Genomic DNA, 23,683 nt, shown 5'->3' with positions numbered 1-23,683 from the left:
GCCGCCCTGCACTAGTGCTGTCTCTGTGTCCACGCAAGTCCCCAGCCTTCCTCCCGCTGAACCTGCCAGGAGACCCTCGGCCGCGTCCTGTCCCTCACACAGCCCGTCCTGCTCCCACCTGAGGGTCCCTGGAGCCTTCTCTCTGGAGAGTTTCTAGGTGACAATTTTGACGCCACGGCTCTTGGGCGCTCCACACGTGGTCCTGCCAGGCGGCGAGGGCGTCTCTGTCAGAAGGTGCCCAGTGCAGAGCCGGTGGGGGGCGCTCTGGGACCACCTCAGCCCCCCGCCACTGCACTCAAGGACGTCCAGCCCCAAGGCGGGTCGCCGCTGTCAGTCCCGTGGCCTCCTCGTCCGCGACTGGGGACACGTGTGTCCGTGATGAAGGCTCCGGGCCTCCCAGCACTTCCTGTCGTGCAGGGGGGTGGAGGGGTAACTGGGGGCTGAGGGGGGCCACTTCTGACACCCCAGGAGCTTCCACTGACATCACAGGGTTACGTCACTAGGCTTTCCTTCTGGAAAACAGAATTTCAGACTCAAGGGATAAAGGAGGAGCAGGGGGCTTCCTAGGGGACATGACGCTGACTGCCCAGGCAGAGGAGAAGGTAGCGCGTCCAGAGGGGACGGGGTGGCTGGGCCGTGGCCACGGACGCAGAATCCAGCGTGACTGCGGGGCCCCGCGTCTTCCCGGTCACATCGGAGGATAAAGGGCATCTCCCAGAGTGAGCCGGAGGTCAAGGCGGCCCTGAGCACGGAGGCGCCAGCTCAGCCCCCCATTCCTCCTCTTCCTTCAGCTGTTCGCCTGTCCCGGCCTTGAACACCATCGCTGTGCTGCTGATTCCATGCCTGACCGCGCACCGGGCGCCTGCCTGTCCGCCTGACGTCACTGCTGGGCAGTCGAGTACACAGCCCCCAAGCCTCGTCCTCCTCGCGCAAACGGGCCTTGCCTCCCACCCTCCTGCTGACACCAGCTCCATCCTCCCCTGCTCGGCCGGGACCCCACGGCTTCCTGGGAGCCCTCCTTCTCTGGCGCCCACATCCAGTCTGTCAGGAGAGGCCGTGGGTCCTGCTCGCAGAGCAGACTGAGAACCTGACCGTTTCCACCACGTCTGCTGCAACTCCGTCCCCTCCCACCTGGATGGCTGCGTCCACCTTCCAAATGGTGGAAGGGCTTTGCCCTTGACTCCCGCAGACAGCAAAGGGGCCCCTGGACCACGGACACCTCTTCTCAAAGGTGCCAGAGTCTCCGCTTCGTGCTCAGGCGAAGGCCCAAACCTGCTCCCCTCCCGGACCCCCCCAACCCTGCCCGTCCTGCCCGAAAGCTCCTCTCCCGGGATCCGCAAGGGCATCGCCTCACTTCCTTCAGGTCTCTGCTTTCTTCAGATTCCCCTCCTCAGTGCAGCTCGTCTTACAGAGAACGGGACCAGCCTCCCCGGCTCCCTGCTCCTCCAGCCCCTCCCCTGGCACTTCTCGGCTCTCCACGTACTGCACCATTTCCTGATTTTCTGTGTCCAAACATCTCCCAGCCTTAGGACACCGGCTCCCAAGGACGGGCTTTGGTTTGGTCCATAATGGATCCCAGGTGCCCGGCACCAGAAGGAGAGGCTCCAGCCACGGTGGAAGGAATGGACAATTGTTCCTGGGGTCGCTGGGGAATCCACTTCCCAAGGCGGGGCACCAGAGCCTGGCAGAGGCAGGACGCAGCTGTTTGAGGGGAGATGACTTTGAACGTGGGGAATATTTGGAGGGCGGTTGGGAGGCATATAGCAGTTGGGGAGGGAAACGAGAGCTGGTCTCTGTAGGTTAATTGTCAAAGATGAGGAGTTACAGGTGGAGAGCCTCAGGGATCCCTCTGAGGCTGGAATGGAACATTTGTCTGCAAAAGGAGGTCTTGTGACAACAGCAAGACTAGAAAATTCGGGGAGGCCTGGAGCTGAGCTCTTGGCCCAGCGAGAGTCCAGACCCATAACCTGCCTATGGCCGGAAGGCAGAACCATACCGTGGAGGGTCCCGCCTCTGAGAAGAAGCGTCTTCGTCCCTATAACTTGTCCCACAATCCTGGCTACCGTCGGGGTGCAGGGCCATGTCCGTGCTTGCGGGACAGGCCCATCTTGGCTTGAGTCGTGGGCAGTGGTCAGTGAGCTTGCTTTGATCTGGCTGGACCCGTCGACCAAGAGTTTGAGTGTATCCGGGAACGAGGGCTGTGACATCTGTGCTTGGCTGGTGTGTCAGCAGGGGGGTTGGAAAGATTGTCCTTTGCTTGGGTGCCACGGTCTCTCCCCTTTAACAGCGCTGTACAGTTGGGTTTTTTTAAAATAAATTTATTTATTTTATTTATTTATTTTTGTCTGCATTGGGTCTTCTTGCTGCATGTGGGTTTTCTCTAGTTTCGGCGAGCGGGGGCTACTCTTCGTTGCCGTGTGCGGGCTTCTCATTGCTGTGGCTTCTCTCGTTGCGGAGCATGGGCTCTAGGCGCGCGGGCTTCAGTAGTTGTGGCGCACGGGCTTAGTTGCTCCGCAGCATGTGGGATCTTCCCGGACCAGGGCTCGAACCCGTGTCCCCTGCATCGGCAGGCGGATTCTCAACCACTGTGCCACCAGGGAAGTCCCAACAGTGATGTACAGTTTACGGCCGGTTTTTAAATGGATGCTCTTAGTTGAGCTTCAAAACCCAGCACCGTGAATCATCATGCTCCTCGGATCGGTGGGTGGCGGGGGAGAAGCAGGACTCAAGCACTTGATCTGACCCTGGTCCAGCCTTCTCCTCCGGCCCCTGCCTGGCATGATGACGCGGGTGTCCTTTCTGGATGTGTGCGAGAGAGTGGCAAACAGTCGGGGCCGAGCGGTGGGTCTCTGGACACCTCCTCTGCTCTGCATCACACACGTGGTCCCCGTTTTTATCTCCAGACACAACCCTTCATATGACTTTCCACAAACTCCTCAGTCTGGAGAGTGAAGAACATCTCCATGTGGGCGAAGGATACTGGGAGGAATTGGAGGGGCTTCCCACCTGGAAGCGGGGCTGGGCCGATAACTTCTTGTTTAGAAAATAAAAAGCCCCCTGTGGTTATTCAAAGATATGGACTGTGGAGCGTAAGGGCTGAACACATCTTGGCCGGCGGGAGTCCGCGAGAGGAGGCTATGAGATGTACGAGTTCATCAAAGGGCGTCATGGACTGAACAGGCAGGAACGCTGGCCCCCCACCCCGGGAGGCCTGGGCTCCAGCCGAGGGGCAGCAAGGGCACCGGCACGCTCCATCCTCACCTGCGCGTCGGCAAGCGGGGATGGTCATTCTCGTCTGTCAAGCTCAGGCTCACGGCGCACAAGCCACGTGCCGAGGCGAATTGTAAATGGAAACTGTTGTACAAATGGAGGGTCTGCGTGTGACTCCACGCGCCGTTCCTGGGGTCCTGCACCACCCCCAATTCCAACAGTCACTTTCTGGGGTAGAAATTTTATACTCTAGAATTTTTTTCCTTTGTCTTTGTGTTTCTTTAAAAATAGCAGTAGCTTGAAAGAAAACGGCAGGCTGAGCGATGGCGTGGGCCTGGCCGACAGTGAGCGCCCCAGAGGACCCTGGGACTGAGGTGGGTCCTCTGCACCCAGACAGCTGCCTGCTGTCACCTCCCTGCGGGTTCCTGCCGTCGGCCTCAAGTCCCCCGGCATGGTTCCCCACAGGGACCCACCCTCCAGACGCAGGCTCGTCCTGCCCTTCCCTGGCCTCCCCCGAGGGCCCCTCGGTCCCAGCACAGGCCCCGGCCAGTGGATACGTGTAGGTAGGGATGTGACAGCTCCTGGGATACAACTTGGGGTCCATCCAGCCACTTGGGGGGGGCAGTGCCAAGGGAGGGGAAGCATGGAGCCTGAGTGGGGAGCTTGGTTTCCTTGTGCCCCAATGATTCACTGGCAGAGGTCAAGGGAGCGTACACACGTACACACACACACACACACACACACACACACACACACACACACACCACAAGACAAAGACGACCCTGGGGGATCCCCGAGACAGAGGGGCAGTCGCATCTATGCTGCGGGGCGAGCGGGGGGGGGCAGGCTGACGGGGGGGCACAGGGACAGCAGAAGAGCCTCCTCCCAACGCCCACCCGCTCGAAGGGGGCGGACAGGGCTTCTGACCAGCGGAATCAGCACATAAATAACATCAGTTCAACCGACTGGCAGCCAACTACGGGGTGGAGGGGGCGGGTAAGGACAAGGAGGGGGGACGGTGGCGGTCGCGGGGTGTTTCTGACACCTTAGATCAGAACTCTAGAGCATCTGCTCCATGCTGTTATTCAATGGTTCAGTGCATCAACGTTTGTGCAAACATTACCAAGTCTCTTAACCAAGGAAAAATCCTGACAAAAAACTAAACCACACATGTTAAAGACCAACCGCAAGAGGGCTTGCCTATAGATAAAGAGAGAAGGTTGAACATGCCGGGGAGCGGAGGGACGTGTGCAGGGGCTGGAGGGACTGTCTAGGAGGGGGCAGCTCCCGGGAGCAGGTGCAGGAGGTCTTGGAGCCAGGGCGGGGGGTGGTGAGGGGGAGAGCCAGGCAGGGGCAAGGCTGGTCCTCTGGGGCAGGTTCGCCTGGGGCCAGGTGCTCCCACAGCAAGTTGGGGGGGGTGTGGAGGAGCCCTCTCCAGAAAAGAGGGGTGCAGGCTGTTCTCCCCTGCCTCTCAGTGGAGGGGCCGTTTTAGCGTGAATACGATGGGCTGACAGTGCCGGCCAAGTGCGAGCCTTCACCCGTGGTCCTCGGGAGAGCTCATTTCCCGGATGCTGGGGGTGGGAAGGGGCTGCCCTGGCAGCTGCCCAGTGGTTGTAAACACCCTTCCACCGTCTCACTCCGGGATCCCAGGGCTGCATCCTCCCAGACAGTGTGTGTCATGCTAGGCCAATTGCAAAGGGGGAAGGAAAGGATGCAGCAATCAAAACTCAGAAGGAAAGGGGGCCTAGCTCGTTCCAAACGTTAAAAAAAAAAAAAGAATAAAAAAATGTCAAAGTAAAGCAACGAGAAAGAAAATCCTTTAAACCAATTTAAACAAACAAACAAGAGTAACTTAGTGGAAATCAGGAGTTGGGAGGAAGCGAGGAGGAGGAGGAGAGCAATGGGGTAAGCGTGGGGCAGGCACGGCGTCGCAGGGCGGGACGCCGGTACTTACGTTTACCTCGGTGATGGCTATATCAACAATGCTACCCACAACAATCAAGGCGTCAAATGTGTTCCATGCATCACAGAAATAGTGCTGCATGGGGCAGAGGGGCCGAGGGAGGGAGAGAGGAGAAAAAAACCAACAACAAAGAAGAACAAAACAAGAGGAAGAGGAAAATGAAAAAAAAAAGCATGAAAGAAAGGAGAGAAGAGAAAAAAATGAGAAAAGAAAGAGGTTATGTGGGCATACTGGACCCTCTTACCACTCCACACTTCTGGAGGTGCACACCTGGCACCTGGTGCTCTCGGAGCCTGACAAAAGCCGGGTTAGTCGGGGGGGCTGGGCGGGGGTCCTGGAGGAGGAGGAGCCCCGGCCGCCCCTTGCCCGGCCCGGCAGAGTGGGGACAGTGCAGGGGCTCATGTCCCCCAGGACGGCGGCAGGTGCAAGAGAAAGCATGACTGGCGGGGGTAAAACAGGAAACCAAAAAATAAACCGAAGGAGGTAAAGAGGGAGGGACACGGAGGCGTCCTGGGCAGAATCATACTCACATTCGTCTCACTGAGAATGACGTCAATTACGCTGCCAATTACGATGAGGCAGTCAAAGACATTCCAGGGGTCACTAAAGTAGCCCTACACGGGGCGGCAGGACGGGAGTGAAAAGGAAGGTCAGACAGACAAGAACAGAGCACCGCCGTGGGGCCGCACCGTCGCTGCTGAGTCCGAGCGGGGCGGGGGTCCTCCCCTTGCAGACCCAGCCCCCTCGCTGCCCGTCCTACTTCCCCAGCCCCTCCCAGGCCTCCAGTGCCTCCTCGGAGGCCTGCCTGCAGGGAGGGAGGGAACGGGGGCGGGGGCCCTCGAGAGGTGGTCTGGGAATTAGCAAGCGGCCATCGGTGTGGTCCAGGCGCACCCAGGCCCTCTGGGCTCAGGGGTGAGCCGTGTGAAGCTCGTGATAACGAGGGGACCGTGGCATCAGAGCAGCATCTACGACAAGGTCACCCTCGTGGCAGCCCTGGATGGGCAGCCAGCCCTGGACGGGCCTGGTGCCTCGGGACAGAGGCTTTCCTCCCTGAAAGGGGACAGAGGCCAGGTCAGTCCCAAGGTTTGGTAACGTGGGAGGTGACCCTAGACCGGCTCTCGGGGCGGGGGTGTCTCTGAAGCACTGCCGTGCCCAGAACCATCATTCTGACTCGGGATCCTGCTGAAGCACCCCCCGCGAGAATGAGGTTCTCACAGCCCTTCCTGCAGGCTGGGTGGGGGTCTGGGGGCTGTCGTGTGTAGGGGGAGCAATCAGGATGCTGACTCCACTCCTTTGTCCTGCACACATGGATTTTGTTTGTTTTACACCATATTTGGGGAAGGGAACGGATGAATGTTTTTGAAAGACTTTTTCAAAGTTCGTGGACAACTGGTTAACCAAGGGCTGTCCCCTTCCTGTGAGGGTTCTTGGAGTCCTGGGCAGGCAGGCTCTCTGCAAAGAGAGGGCGGGTTCTTGGGTCTGGACCACTGCCTCTCAGAGTGCAGGGGAAAGGGAGCAATGCTCTGTGACACACGGATGTACACGCTGTCCAGGAGCCCTGGGAACCACACAGCCGTCCTCCCCAGGGGTGGAGTGGGGAGGGCCCAGCACCGAGGGCATTTGTCTTTCCGTAAGAAAGGACACCTGCCCCTTTGGTTCTTCAAGGGATGACCCAGCCTCTGAGCCACGAGCTGGGGCTTCCAGGAGATGCGCTTCTGAGGTTGGTGAGGAGGTAAGAAAGCATCGGGCTGGCCTCTTAGAGTCTCCCCGGTCCCTCTCCCTGGCCCTCCTGGGGCGGCCAACTCTCCCTCTCTATTTCTGAGTCTCAGGAGTCTGTGCTATCCCATTTCTTCCCAACTCCCTCCAGCTCCCTGACCCCTCCACCCCCACCCCCTTCCCAGCCGTGCCCCCTCTCAGATGGATCACAAGACATTCTGTCCCAGGGCTGTTATTCTTAGTGTGGAGGTCAGGTCACAGGGAAAGGGACCTCTCGGTTCCCAGGTTTTTCTGCCAAAAAAAAAAGCAGAAATGCCACCGTGGAAACTCTGGACAGCCCGGCGGGGAGCAGAGGTTGGCCAGGGCGTGGGTGAGGTGAGGGTCACTTGAAACCCTTGCTGGCTTCCCAGAGTATTTTTCTGAATATCCCGGAGACTTTGGGGGCACCTAGAGGCTTCTCTCTCCCATTCGAGTCACGTGCTGTGAGCGGGAAAGAACCGCCCCCCCCGCCCCCCAGGGTCCTCCCATGGCATCCCAGGGCACGTGGAGAGCACTGGTTTTGAGGGCAAAGAGTGAAGACCCCGAGCGAACGACAAATATGCATGTGCTTTAACATCAGGGTTTGGAAAACACTGGGGGACTATCTCTAGAGAGGAAAACCATCTTTGTGGGCAGAGCTGTTTCGGGAGGGAAGGGGAGGGGGGTCCAGGAAGAGAAAGGAGGTCAGCAGGAACCAGAGGACAGTCCGGGACGCCCAGCATCCAGCCTAGGAAACGCAGTGGCAAATCGTTATTCGGGTCTGGGGGCGAGAGGAGGAGAGAGGTCGGTGGGCATCTCGGCGCTCAAGGAGGGGGGAGGGGCTGCAGTCTGTTCGTTCAGCAGAGGGACCTGGAACAGATGGGTGAGTTGGCCTCGGGCCACGGCGTGGATGACGGGAGAGACGGAAAGGGAGAAGGCAGGCAGAGGCGAGGCGGACGAGAGGTTAACAGCTGGCAAGCGCCGGGAGGAGCCTGGCCCCCAGGGACCCTGCAACCCTCACCCACCCCATGCGTCGCCTGTCATCCCCACTCTTGGGCTCCTCTGTGTTCGTGCACAGGACAGGCCCGCCCCAGCGCTCTGCGGCCGGCAGCTTCCGCCGGGTTGCCTGGCCTCACCTGCCCCCTTGCCCTCCACAGGCTGTGCTGCTGGAGCGTTTGGTTGGCCCCTCTGTCCTGTGGGCCCGGTGCCAAGGCCTCCACTGGCCACAGAGCCCCACCAATTCCCACCCGGAGGAGGTTGACACACGGCCCACGTGGGGGGTGACAGGGTCCCTTTAAAAGGCAGCTTCCCTCTGCCCTGTCCACCCCCTTCCTGCCCCATCAACCCTCCAAGCTGGACCATGAACACAGTTTCAGGTCCAGCTGTCAGCGCCTCCTCCCAGCCGTCCACACCCATCCCAGAAACACGCTGACACCCTCCAGGGGGCTCGACAGGTTGCCAAGGGACACACCTGGCCAATTCCCCAAGTGGGCAGGGCCCGGAAGGAAGTGCTCCCTGTGCCCAGTGCAAGAGCTGTGTCCTCTCTGTCACACACACGCACACACACACACACTCGCACACACACCTGTTTTCACCCATCTCCTCGACTGCTGGAAACCATGGGTGACATGGGTTTGGGGAGTATGATGGAGGAAATAGAATGGGAAAAAAAATCATAGACTTGTTTTCTCGAAATCAGGCTGACCTCCAGGTCATACCTGTCACTCTTTCTCTCTCTGGCAGAAGTCAGGGTTAGCGAAAGGGGTTCTGGGCTCTCCCTGAAGTGGTGAACCAAACCTCTCAATGTCCAGCTCCTCAGGGCCAGGCAGGGCTGCCCACCCAGGGGCGGACGGCGTTTTGGGGGAAGACTTTCTCTCGCCATCTCTAACCCTGTAGGGTGAGTGGGTCCCCAACCTCAGGAGGTCTTGTGCGTGTCCCCCTGGGCTGAAAGGCAAGCGCCCGCTGGGAATAATCCCTTCTCCGGAGGGCGCCGACCCTCCACTCGTTGGCTGCCACGGCAGAAGAGACGTGGACCAAATCGATCCTAGGTTCAGCACAACGTGATTAGGAAAGGACGCTGCTGCCCCAGCATCCACGATGCATTTCACCTGCATGAGAATTTTGGATTTTCCTCTCTTGGATTATCTGTGCCCTGATTCACTCCAACCCTGGAGCTGTTCCGAGTTGGAAGAGGCGATGTAGTGGTTAAGGGTGTGACCCGCAGAGGCAGGGTGTCTGGGTTCGAGTTCTCCCCCTGGCACTTACTGGCTGGGTGACCTCGAGCAGATAACCGCACCTCTCTGTGCCTCAGTTTCCCCCTATGACACGGCGACCTGTGGGTTATGATAGGAATGACACAAGTGAAGTGCCTGCACCTGTAAGAAGCCCAGTGAGTCCCAGCGACTGTCACGGTTGCTGGAGCTGGTCCGTCCCCTCCTAGGGAGGCCGGACGCACAGGGTCAGCTTTGGGGGTGGGACTGAGCAGCGGGGAAGGCAAGGCCCAGGAATGTGGAAGGAGGAGGGGGAAAGTGAAGATTCCAGAATCCCACGCTCCCTTCAGTGGGTCTCATCTTGAATCCTAGTGAGGACTGCCTGTCCTGAGATTCTCGGATGAAATCCAGCATCACTTTGAGATTGGTGACCGTAAGCAAGCTGTCCTGGCTAGATTCTGTCAAACTCAGGTTCACACAGATAGTTAACTGCCAGGTTCCTAGAAACCACTATTCCTCCCAGGGAGACCCAGGCCCCGTTTGCTCTGGCTGGAGGGCTGCGAGGAGAGGAGTGGGCTGCCAGGTGGACCCACATCCTGTCTCCGGTCCCGAGAGCAGGGCTGCTGCTGGGAGGTCCAGGCACATGCCCTGGCCCCTGAATTCTGGACTCTCAGCCCCTTCCCCGCCCAGAGCAGAGTCAACACAAGCTTTACAACAGGATGGTGGTGAGAGGGGTCCACAGGAGTCTACACACCTGGGACTGCCACTGCTGGCTTTCTTCTCTTCTCCATCCCCTCCTGCGCGGCTTCCTTATCTACCTCTGACGGGTCCAGCAGAGAGAAGGCAAGGAACACAGAGGTGACCGGACGCTCTTCCTGGTGGGGAGGCTGACTGGACTTTGTCCGGGTCTCTGCCCCAAGACTGTTCCCTTCCAGGGACACATGGGGCCCCAGAGATCGACGTGGCAGGGGGGGAGGGACGCTGGGTGGAGGCTGGATGTGGAGCTGCTGGAAGCAGAAAGGGCCACCTGGGGAAGGCGGGGCCTAAAATGGAGTGGGCAGACGGCGTGTGCTTGGCCATGGAAGGGGGCCCAGCCGAGTAAGGGCCCTGCTGGCGTGAGCTGGGAGGCTGAGCCTGGTTCCGGGTCGTGGGACGGGGAGACGGGAGGTGGTGGGTGCAGCCGGCAGCTGAGTGTCACACTGGCAACTGCCGCCACACAGAGATAATATGAACTGTATGACGTTAGGATGTCCTTCAGACGTAACAGTAATCAAGGAAATTACTGGCGTCTAGTGGGGCGGCATGGCTGGTGCACGGCTGCTCCCGGCCCCCGGCAGCTCCCACCCTGCGACACGCCCCTTCAGAGGCCCTGGAGCCCCCCCAGCATAGACAGCTGGGACAGGGGTGGGCAGGGCAAAGGGCAGCAGCGGACAGGGGCCGGGGTCAGGGAGACCCCGGGCGGGTGGTGGTGATGGGGGCCGCACTCCCAGCAGTTAGAGGAGTGCACACTTCGAAGTGGACATCTGCTCTGGTTTCTTCTTTGGAATTAAGCTTTTTTCTCCCCAGGAAGGTTTCAAAGGCCCTCATTCATTTATCTCGCCGAGATGTAACGGGTGCTTCTGGGTGCCTGGAAGTGCACAGCTGTGGGTAGAGCGTGAGCCCGACCTGACCTGCCGCCTCCCACGGGGCTGAGGGGACAGGCGGTCGGCTGGGCTCCCTTGGGGCCTGGGGAGGGTTTCCTCCGCCCCAGTTGGCACCTGGGTCCACGGCAGGACCCTGCTGCAGGATCGTCCAGGACGAGGGTTCAAGGGGATATGCCTCGAGCGCGGGCAAGGCCGTCTGACACGTGGCAATGTCCGCAGGCACCCCGCTTCAAAGGGACATCGGGGGCCCCTGGAGGGGGGAAGGGGATGCAGAGGACGGCAGCCTTGGTGGGAGCGAGGCACCATCTGCCCACCTGGAATCCTCTCCCGGCCCATCCCGCAGACTACGCCCCGGGGGAGCCCCCCAAACCCGACCTGACGGTCCCATCTTCGCCCCCCGCCCTTCCCGACGCAAGCCACCTAACGGGCCGGCCCCTCCTTAGCTCCAGGAGGTGTGGCCCACCACACCCCTGCGGCCTCCACCTGCGCCCACTTTAGAGAACCCTGAGCGAACAAGAGCGCCCGCCCTCAGCTCCAGAGATGCGTCACCAGGCCTGGCCCCTCCTGTGTCAAACAGAGTGACTGCCAGCCTCCAGGGGAGGGGAGGCGGGCCCAGCTCACGCAGCCTTGCCGGGACTGTTCCTGCCACCGTCGTCTGGGTCTCGGCCCTGCTAGCGGCCCTCCCCCTCCCCTCCCACAGGTCCAGGCTGGCGGGTCTGGACACCACTGCTCACAGGCGCAGGGGCCCCGTCCCCTCCCAGTGACTCTCACGTGGCCGTGTCACCCAGCGTGAATCATCTCCACATTAAATAATGAAACGCAACAGCTGCCCTGCCCTCCCCACACGGGGCCTTTCCACGAGTGCTGGGATTATTTTTGATCACACTGACTTCAACGCCCCCTGCCCATCTGGCATCGAGTACCTGCAGACCGCCAGTAAAGGGGGTGCAGGGAACTAAACACAGACTTTTCCCATTATAACTTAGGAATTATAGACATATATATATTTACATTATGTGTATAGGTGTGAGTTTCCTATACATAAAGATTTAGATTTCCTCTGAATTTTATTTAAGGAAAATTAAGGAAGTAGTACTAAGTATTTATTGCCAAAAGGGAGCTTTGGTTCTAAAGGGATTGAAGCCCACCAGCCTAAAAGAATGTCTAAGTTTCCGTGCAATTTCCGAAAAGGAAATATTCTTGCTGGCTCTGGGTGTTTTTAGAGTTGAACTTTCCATGTCGGAAGGAAATAGAAGGAGACGTTCATATTTCTAGTGGTAGTTTGAGCTGCACTGAACCTTGGCCATTAGCCGGCCACCGAGTCCCAGTTTCTGCTACACGTTACCTATTTGCTCCTCAAGTAAACGATCCGTAAATGCTCTTTCAGGACAAGCAGGGCCGCTCTCCCCAGGGCAGACCCGGCCCGCACACGGTGGGGTTTGCCCCCTGCAGATTTCCCAAACGCCCAGTGGAATGGTACTGGGGGCTTCTGGGAGGTGATTAGGCCATGAGGGTGGAGCCCTCAGGAACGGGACTGGGGTCCTTGAACAGGGGACCCCACAGAGCTCCCTCGCCCCTTCCACCTGTGAGGACACAGCTGTGAGCCGGACGGGGCCCCCTTCATTGAACGTGGCCCTGCTGGTGCTCCTATCTGGGACCCCCAGCCTCCAGACCGTGAGAAGTAGATTTCTGCAGTGTTTGTCCTAGCAGCCTGGGCAGACTGAGATGGCCATGACCCCACTCAGGCCCAGCTAAGCCAGCCTCCCCACCTTACCGAGGAACGGACGTGGAAAGAATAGGGCTGTGTCTGGACCACAGCCCTACCTGCCCTCCCGGCTCGTTTGAGGTGATGCTGAGGGGGTAGGTGGGCTTCCTGCTCTGTCTCCAGAATTTCCTCTGTCGGTGGGATCTGGGGCCCGGGGATGATCAAGCAAGAAATAAAGTAAACTTTGTTTTGTAAGAAATAAAGCCTCACAAAAATCTTTGCCCCTTGCAGAAACGTCCGCCTGACTTAAAACTGTTAGGAGGGGAATTAGGGTGAGTGGTACGGCTGGATCCGGAGGTGAAGCTGGAGAGAAAGCAGATTCTAGCTGCAATGTAGTATCTGGTGAAGACAAAGCCAGTTTCTAGTAGTTTCAGCTTTCCAGACAGGAGACGGAATGGCCCTGGCTGGCATCCTTTCCTGCCGGTCACCCCACTTTCTCCTCCATCTCCTGGTCCTTTACTGGCTCTAAGGAAAGGGTCCTGACGTTCTCTCAGTAGCTCAGGGAGGACTCCCTCCCAGGACCCCAGCCCGATGGCTCCTGCCTGTGGGGTCTTCCCGGCACTTGGAAGAGCCTGGCCCTGGTTCCTCTCGCCCCATCTGTCCAGGCTGCCCCAATGGAACCTACCCTTTGGTTTGGCCCCCGCTGGCCTTCTTTAGGGGACAGAGGGCAGAGCTGATTTTGGACGTTAAGGAAAATCATAGCCTCAACTTGAGCCCCACGTGAGCAGGAAGGCAGGCAGGGCTCAGCTGTGCAGACGGGTCCCTTCTCTTGTCAGACGGTCACCTGCTGGGGGGCTCGCCCTGCTTCTCCACCCGCCTGGCCCCTCTCCCAGAGAGGGAGCGGCTCGCTCACCGGGGACAAGGAAACACCAGAGACAGCAGGTCCAGCCTCGGAAGCCCCCTCCCCATCTGCTGGGGCAGGGGTGCCCCTGGGGAGCCCCAAGCTGGCTGGAGGTTGTGCTCACGTGAGAAAGGCTGTTACTAAAGTGGAAGCAGACGCTGGGTCTTTAAGGAAAGAAGGTTCTGGACGTGGACAAAGCTGAGGACAGACAGAAGAATCGGCTGCAGTCTCCTGGCTGGAGACAGCCTCCCTGAAGGCTCCCTGACGCCCCCCTCCCCAGACTGGCCCCCTCTGTCAGTCCAGCACTCATCTGTCCCTCTACCACAGCCCAGGGAAGGAGTCAGCTGGTGATGACTCTTCCTACCTTGACCGTTCACCCCGGAAATCTGCACCGTGTCTCGGGCCACAGTCCTTCCCAAGACAGAAAACCCTCCTAAGGATGGCAGAGGAGACTTTATTCTGGGGGCACCAGGGGCCGGGACCCTCACACATAAGCATAGTCAGAAATGAGGGGAAGGCTGTCTTCGTGCTTGGCGATGCCAAGGCCACCCATACTCTCAGCTCAGACTTTCTGGCAGAGCACATCAGCCTGGCCCGGCCTCACAGCTTGGTGCTGACCACTGAACCGCCTGCCTCGGCATCTGCAGCTACTGGACCCGGGAGGTCCGGGGACGACTGGGGGGCCAGGAGGGGACCCACACAGGGGACGCCGGGCCAGGAGCCCGTCTTACTCTTCCCACAGGGCTCCCACACCTGAGATCACCCACCTGGGTCCGTGGAGCCAGAGCAGTTGGGGTGAGGCGGACGGATGGAGGGATGCAGACCCCGCGAACGGCCTGCGGAGAAGCGGCGTCTAGAGCCCCGTGGCCCAATATGGCAGCCGCCGGCCACGTGGCCACACAGATTTGAATTAATTTAAATAAAATTAAGAATCCATGACTCTGCTGCATGAGCCAAGGTGCCCAGGAGGCGGGTGGCTGTTTACAGACAGATGGTGGGCACGGAGTGTCTTTATTCCTGCAGACAATCCTGGCGCTGGTCTGGAGACCTCATGCATCCCTTGGGTTGAAACGCCTTTGGGCCCCAGTTTCTCCTGCAACAGGAGTGCCCCCGAGGCTTCAGTTGCTCTTATGCCCAAGAGCCGGGGGCCAGGGGGTCGATGAGTGTTTCCACTTTGGTTCCACTCGCCTTCTGGACTGTTCTTGGCAGGGAGGGAGTGGAAAAGCGTTTTGATCAGAGAGAGCTGTGGGGTCAGGCCCTCTGGGGGCAGAGACGTGGCCACTGCCTGAGCGGGCAGCATCAAGGGGATGAGAAAGTCTCAGAAACAGCTGTCCCTGCTTCCTCACCTGCCAAGGCCCAGGTGAGTCCCCGGGCGGAGCAGGGCTAGTCGGGAATCTTCCCACCTCCCTGGGCCAACCTGCTTCTCTGAGCGGGAGCCTGGGGCCCCTTCTCCCTTCGTCACCCGCTGGGTCATGGTCAACAGCAAGTTCCAGGCACATGATCACCCCAGCCCCCAGAGCTGACCGTGGAGCATCTGGGGCTGGCCCTGCCCTGGAACCTCCACAGTCATGGCAGAGATGCCCAACGGGACCGAAGCCTTGGAACCCCCAGGGTCATCCTATTGACCCTGAAGGACTTGGGTTAAAGTTCAATCTGGAGTTTTAACTGGGATCGTACTGAAGAGAAATGACATCTTTGTAACATTGACTTTCCCAATTCATGAACATGACATATTTCTCCATTTACTGAGTTTTCTTTAATTCCTCTGTGTGAAATTTCACAGATCTTCTGTAAAGATCTTAGAGGTTTTTGGTTAGATTTATTCTTAGGCATTGGATATTTTTCAATGCTTATCATAAAGTGTATCTTAAAAGTTTTTTCCTGTCTCTGCTGATAAATTTCTGTTCATGATAGGAGAACAGTCCAGCTATTTAGTTAACTTCAGACAATTCTATCCGAAACCTTTTCATGCTGACCAGCTTGGTCCTGCACAGTCTCGTAGGGCCCAGGGACCATCGGGAACGTCCAGGGCAGTCCTCCCGCTCGGGGAGAAATTCCCTCTGGCCATTAGGTGTTCAAGACACTCCTGTCACCTGCCCCATTCTTCAGACAGAATGTGAATTTTAGGAGCAGAGCAGGGATTTACTTGAGTCAATTTATTTTCCATAAGGTGGCGAGCAGAACAGATGCAAATGAAGACCAAGAACATCAATTACCATGAGGACAACGAAAGAACGAGGCCAAACTACAAACCGACCGACCGACCAGCCAACCAACCACAGAGACCAAGGGACAAAGTAGGAAGGAAGCCCAGCAGGCCAACCTCAGACACCTGATGTTAGGACTGATGTCAACTCCTGCGTCCTTGCTGCCTAACTGTCCTTCCTCAGCTGATGCTCGCAGGTGCAAACTCACTTGCGGCACAAACACACGATCATGTTAGGAGCACCGGTTCTAGGGCCAGATGCAGCTAGATATTTCCACCAGAGCTTCAAGTACTTTCTTTTTTAAAAAATTTATTTATTTATCTATTTTTGGCTGTGTTGGGTCTTCATTGCTGCTCACAGGCTTTTCTCTAGTTGCGGCGAGCGGGGGCTACTCTTCATTGTGGTGCGCGGGCTTCTCGTTGTGGTGGCTTCTCTTGTTGTGGAGCACGGGCTCTAGGTGCACAGGCTTCAGTAGTTGTGGCTCGCGGGCTCAGTAGTTGTGGCTCGTGGGCTCTAGAGCGCAGGCTCAGTAGTTGTGGCTCGCGGGCTCTAGAGCGCAGGCTCAGTAGTTGTGGCTCGCGGGCTCTAGAGCGCAGGCTCAGTAGTTGTGGTGTACGGGCTTAGTTGCTCCGTGGCATGTGGGATCTTCCTGGACCGGGGCTTGAACCCGTGTCCCCTGCATTGGCAGGCAGTTTCTTAACCACTACGCCACCAGGGAAGTCCCCTCAAGTACTTTCTGGTTTGGTTTTCTTCCTGGAAATTTTGGGGATGCTTTTCTCGGAGTCTGCTCCTTAACGAGAATCCAGGAACCCCACTCTCCTCCCAACTGGACAGCCTTGTTTTCCCCCTCTGCTGCCAGAAACCCCTGCAGGGTATTCCCAGAAAAGGTCCATTTCCCTTTTTCTTTATACCACAGACAGACCCTGGCATGTGTGAAATGCAGATGGCCCCAGGATGGCTCTCTTACTTCTTTGGAAAAGTTTCTCTTATTTCACCCCATCTTCTCACAACAGAAAACTAGAGATGGAGGAAGTTGGGTGCTTTATGGTTTACAGCACCCTACCTGGCTGCTTCCCGGGGAACGGGCTTGCTCCTGGGTGTGCAGGATTCAGGGAGAGTGTTTTCCAGGCAGAGGCCCCTGCAGGTGTCACTGCCACGTGCTCCTTAGGGCAGGTTTGCCCAGTGCATCTCCTGAGCTCAGGAGCCTGACTCAGGAGGTCCCCTGCAGGGCCCTGCAGCCGGCATCAGGCATCATCAGAAACACGTCTGAGTCAACGTGGAATGACTCAAGGCTTTGAAATATTTAAACTGCATGTCTCACCAAACTGGGTGAAAATGATGCCAGTTTCCCTCCTGGAGGCTGTTGTCTGAGTCGGAAGCTCAGCCCCAGCGCAGCCCAGCCTCCCAGCCTCCCTGGGGCACGCTGCTGCGGGCTGTGAGCCCGCCAGCTCCCGCGCCACATGGCTGGGAATGGGACCGCAGGGGACCCCACAGAAGGTGGCCAGGGACATTCCATGGTCTTCTCTGCCCCTAAATGGGACAGGGTTTGGAAGGGAAAGTGAGACAGAGTTTATTTGCTGCTCTGGAGGAGATAGGAAAACACCACTGTTATCACCAAATGACATTCATTAGGAGTCTTATTCTCTGAAAATCAGCCAGGATCCCAGGCATTCTCAAGGAGAGAGGAAGACTCGGCATGGTAAGAATACGGTCTGTCTTGTCTTTGAAGCCCCTCAAAGGTGGCTTCCCTCTTTCTGGAAAGTTCCCAGCAGAACACCCGGTGTGGGAAGATGCTTGCTAACATCTCTGTGTGGCGGAAATTACATCGACTACAAAGTCAGACACACTGGCTTCTATTCCCAGTTCTGCCGCTTAATAATGGTGTAATTAATACGATACTTAATTGCTCTGAGCTGCACTCCCCTCTTCCCTAAGACGAGGAGCTAATACCTATCTTGGAGAGGCGTCTTGAGGATTCCACGCAACGAGGTGTGTGTAGCACTGCAGGTTACTGAGAATTGTTGGTGGAATGTTAATTCAGAGAAGACGACGCAGATCCTGGCGCTGAATAGGGATCTGACAGCCAAGGGGCACCCCCTCCTGGCCCGGCTAGTGCTGGGGCAGGTGAACATCTGAATGGAAATGGAATATAGGGCCAGGGACTCCTGCTTTTCACCCCCCCGTTGACCCGTGTGGCATCTGGAAAAACTAGTAACAGTGGGGAAGAGAAGGTTTGGAAAGCTGCCCTGCACGATCCTCTTAGAAACAATGCGTTCCCTCTCATCGCCTCCCAAAGCTGTGCAGCAGCCGGGAGCCTCCAAGCCACTGGGATACCCCCTCCGGGGCAGCCGCCCCTGTGAAGCCCAGGTCAGTGGACGCCGGCGGTGCTGACCTGTCAACAGGGCCGGAGACGGAGGGCCTGCTTGAACCGGGTCACCCTCCGTCCTTGAGGCCCAGGGGCAGGAAGGTTGGGGAGGGCACAGATAATCCAAGTGACAGGGAGCCAACCTGCCCTGCCTTGCCTCGCTCAGCCGATGGCTCTAATTTTCTCTCCCAGCCTTTTTTCTAGAAGCTTCTTACAAGTAGCAAAGCAGAGACATTTGCAGGTCCGTCCCGTCCTGGAAGGTACAGGGGGCAGTGATGCAGCCCTGAGGTGGGGAACCAGACACCCAGCCCTGAGCAAACGCAGCCCCGGCTCAGCTCTTACAGCCAGGCTCTTAGTCTGCGCGGCGGGCGAAACGGGGAGAGAGCAGAGCCCGGGTGGGTCTGGGGGGCTGGGCCTCGAGAGGTTTGGTTTCCAGTCTCTTCTAGATGACGTGCCGGGGGCCGGGGCCACGGTGGGGGGACGAGGACCATTCTGCCTACCCCGCAAGGAGGTTTGCTCAGGCATGTCCCTGCTCCCTGTGTCCAGACCACGGCCCAGACCGCGGGCTGAGATTCTCCTTTGAGGAGCTGGCCTGGCTCAAGGCCTGCAGGCTCCGGAGCCGGAGCGTTTAGCGTCGGGAGGATACGGTCCTTCGCTGAGACTCTGCACCCACCGTCCCCCACCCTGTCCCCCTGGCACCGTGGACCAGAGGCCCGTCTCAGAGGCCTACCTTGGGCTTGAAGGCGATGAGCTTCAGAATCATCTCCACCGTGAAGAGGCCGGTGAACAGCATGTTGAGAACGTTCATGGCGATTTTGAACAGGCAGCTCTGACCGTAGTGCTGGAGGGGCGGGGGCACCGTGAAATGAGCCCGGGGCTCCCTGCTCCCAGCCGCCCCTCAACAAGGACCCTCCTGCACCCAGCCCGGGGGCCGACCACCCCGCGGGGGCCAGGCGGACTCAGGAAGCCCTGCAGGTCCCTCCCGTCTCTGCCGTCACTGCCGGCGCAGCTGAGCAGATGCCTGCACTCCTGCCCGATCGGGGGACGGTTCTGCCGGCCTCCTGGTCCTCCGGGGGCTCCACCCAGCTCGGCCCACTGACGGTCACGGCCCCTTCGAGGTCACCTGTGCTCCACTTCCCTCCCTCCATCTCCTCAACCCAGGATCCTGGGGTCCTCCGCCCTCGAGAAGGGACACGTGTGTTTCTCCAGCTGCCCCCCCGCCCCCTTGGCCAGCGTGATGGTGACGCGCCTCCCACGCGCCCACTGGTGGACACCACGGCCGGCCCGCCGGACCGACCTGCATGGCCAGGCAGATGGTGTTGAGCAGGATGAGGACGAACATCAGGTACTCGAAGTAGGTGGAGTTGACCACGTACCACACCTTGTACTGGTGCTGGTTCTTGGGGATGTACCTCCGCAGGGGCCGGGCCTTGAGGGCATACTCCACGCACTGCCGCTGGGTTGGGGAGACGGGGGTGAGAAACCCGGGTGATGGGGGGATGGCGGGGGTGGGCGGGTGCAGAGGAAGCTGCACACCCCAAGGGTGGGGTTCTCTGGCAGAGAGAGAGACCATCTATTGCTCTAGCTCGTTTATAGGTTGAGCTGCTACTTGGACGTTTCTTGATTTTCTATCCTTCCCTTAACCGAGGAGAGACCCTCTCTAGTTAGTCCCCATTAGGACGTAGTCAGGGGGTCCGTGTCTTCTTCTTTCCATCTCGGTGATGCCTGCTGTACACGGCAGATGCTCGGTGGCATTTGGTAAATACTTGCTGACTGATTGATAGTCTGTCTTCTCACTGATGGTTTCCCAGCCACAGACTCTCCTAGGGGCCCGTCTCTCTGCAATGTTCCTTTCCTCTCCTAAGTCCATCTTCCTTATCTGCCAGGGTCCGCAGAACAGAAGTCACAGCTCACGGCCAGGGGATGGGATCCTGGGCTGACTACACTCCGGCCATCTCTGCGCTGTGCCCGGAGCCCAGGTCAGGACCAGGGTCACCCAGGCCCTTCTCTCATCCCAGCCTCCAAGCCCGACCAGTTCTGTTCTCTCCATCTCTACCGTCACCTCTCCCCTACACTTGCTAATTGGCCTCCCTCTCTCCTGGCTTCCTTACAATCCAAAGTCCACACAGCGGCCAGAAGGCTGAGTCGAGACCCAAGGTGCGGACATCGGAGCTGCAAGGGGTGCAGCGGGCCTGACAGGGGGTGCTCCTTCCCTAGCAGAGCTCGAGTTCCCCACAGACGGGACGCATTTCCCGTGGACACTTCCCGGCCTCCTGACTGCACACCCAGCCTGCTCTCCCGGCTGCGGAGCTCAGCCCAGGGCCGGCGTGGCCGCGTCCCTCCTGCTGGAGGCCTTCCCACTCTCTGCGCGCACGGCCTCTCTGTTCTACAAGAAACCATCTAACAGTGGTTTCTAAGCCGTCCTCTCCCCGCCCCAAACCTCCCACTCTCACTGTTCTGGTTTCTTTCCCCTTTATCAACGGCGCCGCCCCACCCTGGGCACCTCCTGACTCATCGGCTTCTAGGTGCGGGTGAGAGGCTCTTTCACAGAACCCCCCAGACCCACCACCGAGTCTCCCTGAGGAGCTGTGAACAGACCCTGTTGGTTGAGCGTGGCTGCAAGCTGGATCTGCAGGGTCTGCGTTCCTTCTGCCCTTGGGCTTCCAGGAGACACTGGCGGCGGGGGCCTGGGCTCTCTCCAGACCACAACCTCCCCCGGGGGCCCAAGCTGCAGCCCCCACCTCCTGGCCTCCCGGGGGACCCAAGCTGCAGCCCGCCCACCTCCTGGCCCCTGGCCCCCCTGAGGGGCCCAAGCTGCAGCCCCCCACCTCCTGGCCCCTGGCCCTCATGGGGGGCCCAAGCTGCAGCCCCCCACCTCCTGGCCTCCCGGGGGGCCCAAGCTGCAGCCCGCCCACCTCCTGGCCCTCCCAGGGGGCCCGAGCTACAGCCCCCCCACCTCCTGGTCCCTGGCCCCCCCGGGGGTACCTGATTCTTGTCCAGCTCGCAGTTCTTGTACTCCTGCTCCCCCTGCTCCTGGAAGGTGACGATGACGAAGCCCACGAAGATGTTCATCATGAAGAAGGCGATGATGATGATGTAGATGATGAAGAAGACGGAGATCTCCACGCGGTAGTTGTAAATGGGGCCCTTGTCCTCCGTGTGGGAGTCGATGGAGCGGTACAGCAGCCTGGCGGGGGGGGGGACAGCCCGCAGAGGGCGGTGGCGATGACGCCGCTGCTCCTAGCGCCCCCGGGGCCGGGGAGCTGGAAACAGCTCCAGGCTGAGAGTCGGGAGGCCTGGGTTCAAGCCCCAGCTCCGCCTCTTACTGGCTGTGTGACTTGGGCAAACCACTCAACCTCTCTGAGCCTCAGATTCCTTACCTGCCAAGTGGAGACAATAATTCCGGACTTTCCTACCAGGCAGGGTAGTTGATATAATGTATGTGAAGGTGTTTTGAAACTGGCAGGAACTGTCTAAGTGAGACACGGCTCATAGCCATTGATTTCAAATGCTGGAGATATTGGTAAATATTGAAACAGCTTTGCTGCTTCTCGGGCAGAAACGCAGAGGGTGTTACAGTGAACATAAAATAAGTCTGAGAACGAGTATCCATTTAGATAGAAACACTTGATAAAGAAACGCCCCAGGCTCACTCAGATCACCAGCAAAATGGTCTGGTTTACACTCAGGTAGCCTGTGTCTGTCGCCCACCTGGGCCAGGGCTACGTGCCCGTCAGGCTGCTTCTCTTTGCGGATGGGCTTCCTTCCTCTCCCGCCTCTGTTACTCCAAACAGCACTTGGCTGTTCTCTAGGTAGTACTGATATTTTACCATTTAATGATGGTGCCTCTCACCTAAGATCACGCGCTGTTGTTGACTTAGAAATATCTAGAATTTCCTGACTTTCAGATGATCATGTCACCGGAATACACATGGGGGCGTGAGGGAAGCAGGTGTCTGTACAGAGGTACACGGAGCCCCTCATGGACAGGCCTGGTAGAGGGGACGCAGCTTACGGGCCACCAGGCTGGTCCAGGCCTGCCAGCACTGCCTCTGCAGGAACTTTCCTCTGTAAATCAGACACAGCTCCCTCCAAGGAGACTGGGGCAGGGTCTAACCAGCGGGCACCTCCGCCATCTCTACCCACGTCCGTGCCTGCCGGGGGCGGTGGCCTCCAGTCCTACGGTGACCCAGGGCCCTCTCCACTCCCAGATGCCATGGGGGTGATGACAGACTTCACTGCAGCTCAGTCTAGGTTGGGGAGGGGAGCTAAAAGAAGCTCGTTTTGGGTTGAAGCTCTGAAATCCAGAAAAAGAAGAGCGGTGTTCCGGCGGCAACCGTGGCCTATGGGGAGGCAGGGAAGTACGGTCTCTGGGAAGGGTGTGGAACAGCAGTTGAAACTGGCCTGGACCTGCATACTCACTCTGGCCACCCCTCAAAGGTGGAGACGGTGAACAGGGCCATCATAGCTGCCAGGACGTTGTCAAAGTCAAACTTGCTGTTCTCCCAGCTGCGGGGCTGGATGATGGGGTGGTCCACCTCCCCGTCCTTGTATGTGATGTAGTTCCCCCTGAGGAAGGGAGAAAGGGCTCATTCTGGGGTCTCCCATCTCCCCTCAACCTACCCACCAGTGACTACTGGCTTGGGGGTGGGATGAAACTGGCTAAGCTTAAACCCATAGTTCTAGCCACTGGGAAGATGTCAGGGGTAGAATATTCAGGAACGGATGATCTTACGTGTTACGTCAATAGGACCAGACAACCCGCGGGTAAAAGTGCAGCCACCACTGCTGTCAGAGGAAGAACGGGCCACCCCTCCTCTCAGGGCAAGTCACCAACCGCCTGGAGTCAACCAGCCTGGTTGCCCCCGGCCGCACTCACTTGCATTCGGCCTCCGTCTGTTTGGAACTGTCCGAACAGGTGTAGAGCTTGCCCTGGAAGGTGGAAGAGCAAAGTGACTGGAGACGCGCCTTAATCGAGGGACCAGACAAAAACTGGTTAGTGATCATCTCCGTAGCCAGCTCTGCGCTGGGGTCTCGGGACAAAAGTGTAAGGAGAGCAGAGCCCAGACGGGAAGTCAGGATTCAGAGCAGTCGGTGCACAGACACGCCCTGGGCCGCAGGCACCCGACTGAAGGGAAGCCCAGACGACGAAGCTGGGCCCACAAGGCAGGTCTGGTGAGGGAGGGGGGACGGGCAGGGCTAGGGGCTGAGTTCGGTGGTGGAAGTCAGGGCACGACGACACGGTGCGGGGAGAGCTTCAGGTGGAGAAGAGCGGAAAGAGAAGGGCTGAGGCAGAGAAGGGCAGGAACAGGGGACCCGGCCTCCCCGTCGCCGAGGGCCCGCCAGGAGCAGGGCCAGGACCCAGACAAACCAGGGCTCTGCAGCGACCTGGGGGGACTCGGTGCTGTGGTCACAGGGAGCCCCGCGGGCTTAGGTGGGGGACTCACACGGAGGGGTCAGGGGATAGCAGTCCCTCTGCCGTTCTCTACAAGGAAGGGCCGGGGCTGAGAGGGCCAGGCGGTGATGGAGCAGCAACTGCCTCCGCACTGGTCTCCCCAGCCTGGGGACTAGCCCTCCTCGGGTCTGGGGACTAGTCCTCCCCTGTTCTGGGAACTAGCTAGTCCTCCTCTGTTCTGGGAACTAGTTAGTCCTCCCCTGGTCTGGGAACTAGTCCTCCTCTGTTCTGGGAACTAGTTAGTCCTCCCCTGGTCTGGGAACTAGTTAGTCCTCCCCTGGTCTGGGAAC

General features: G+C 58.7%; 1 protein-coding gene across 21 annotated transcripts in view; it reads right to left on the bottom strand.

Annotated features, from left to right (window-relative positions):
• Window positions 1–23,683, bottom strand: part of CACNA1C (calcium voltage-gated channel subunit alpha1 C) — a 551,559-nt gene that overhangs the window by 45,982 nt on the left and 481,894 nt on the right. For 7 of the 21 annotated variants that reach the window (XM_057556043.1, XM_057556044.1, XM_057556046.1 and 4 more), the window contains exons 25-30: window positions 22,818–22,870; window positions 22,361–22,507; window positions 20,924–21,125; window positions 19,236–19,394; window positions 18,669–18,779; window positions 5,165–5,248 (exon numbers count right to left, since the gene is read on the bottom strand). In XM_057556043.1, the coding sequence (XP_057412026.1) occupies window positions 5,165–5,248; window positions 18,669–18,779; window positions 19,236–19,394; window positions 20,924–21,125; window positions 22,361–22,507; window positions 22,818–22,870 (756 nt within the window). Of the gene's footprint in view, window positions 1–5,164; window positions 5,249–5,703; window positions 5,788–18,668; window positions 18,780–19,235; window positions 19,395–20,923; window positions 21,126–22,360; window positions 22,508–22,817; window positions 22,871–23,683 lie in introns of all 21 variants that reach the window. The other 14 variants (XM_057556040.1, XM_057556042.1, XM_057556028.1 and 11 more) reach the window with 4 other exon arrangements.

Source organism: Balaenoptera acutorostrata, chromosome 11 (genome assembly GCF_949987535.1).
Source record: "Balaenoptera acutorostrata chromosome 11, mBalAcu1.1, whole genome shotgun sequence".
Taxonomy (NCBI): domain Eukaryota; kingdom Metazoa; phylum Chordata; class Mammalia; order Artiodactyla; family Balaenopteridae; genus Balaenoptera; species Balaenoptera acutorostrata.
This window is presented reverse-complemented; position numbering and strand designations above follow the sequence as displayed.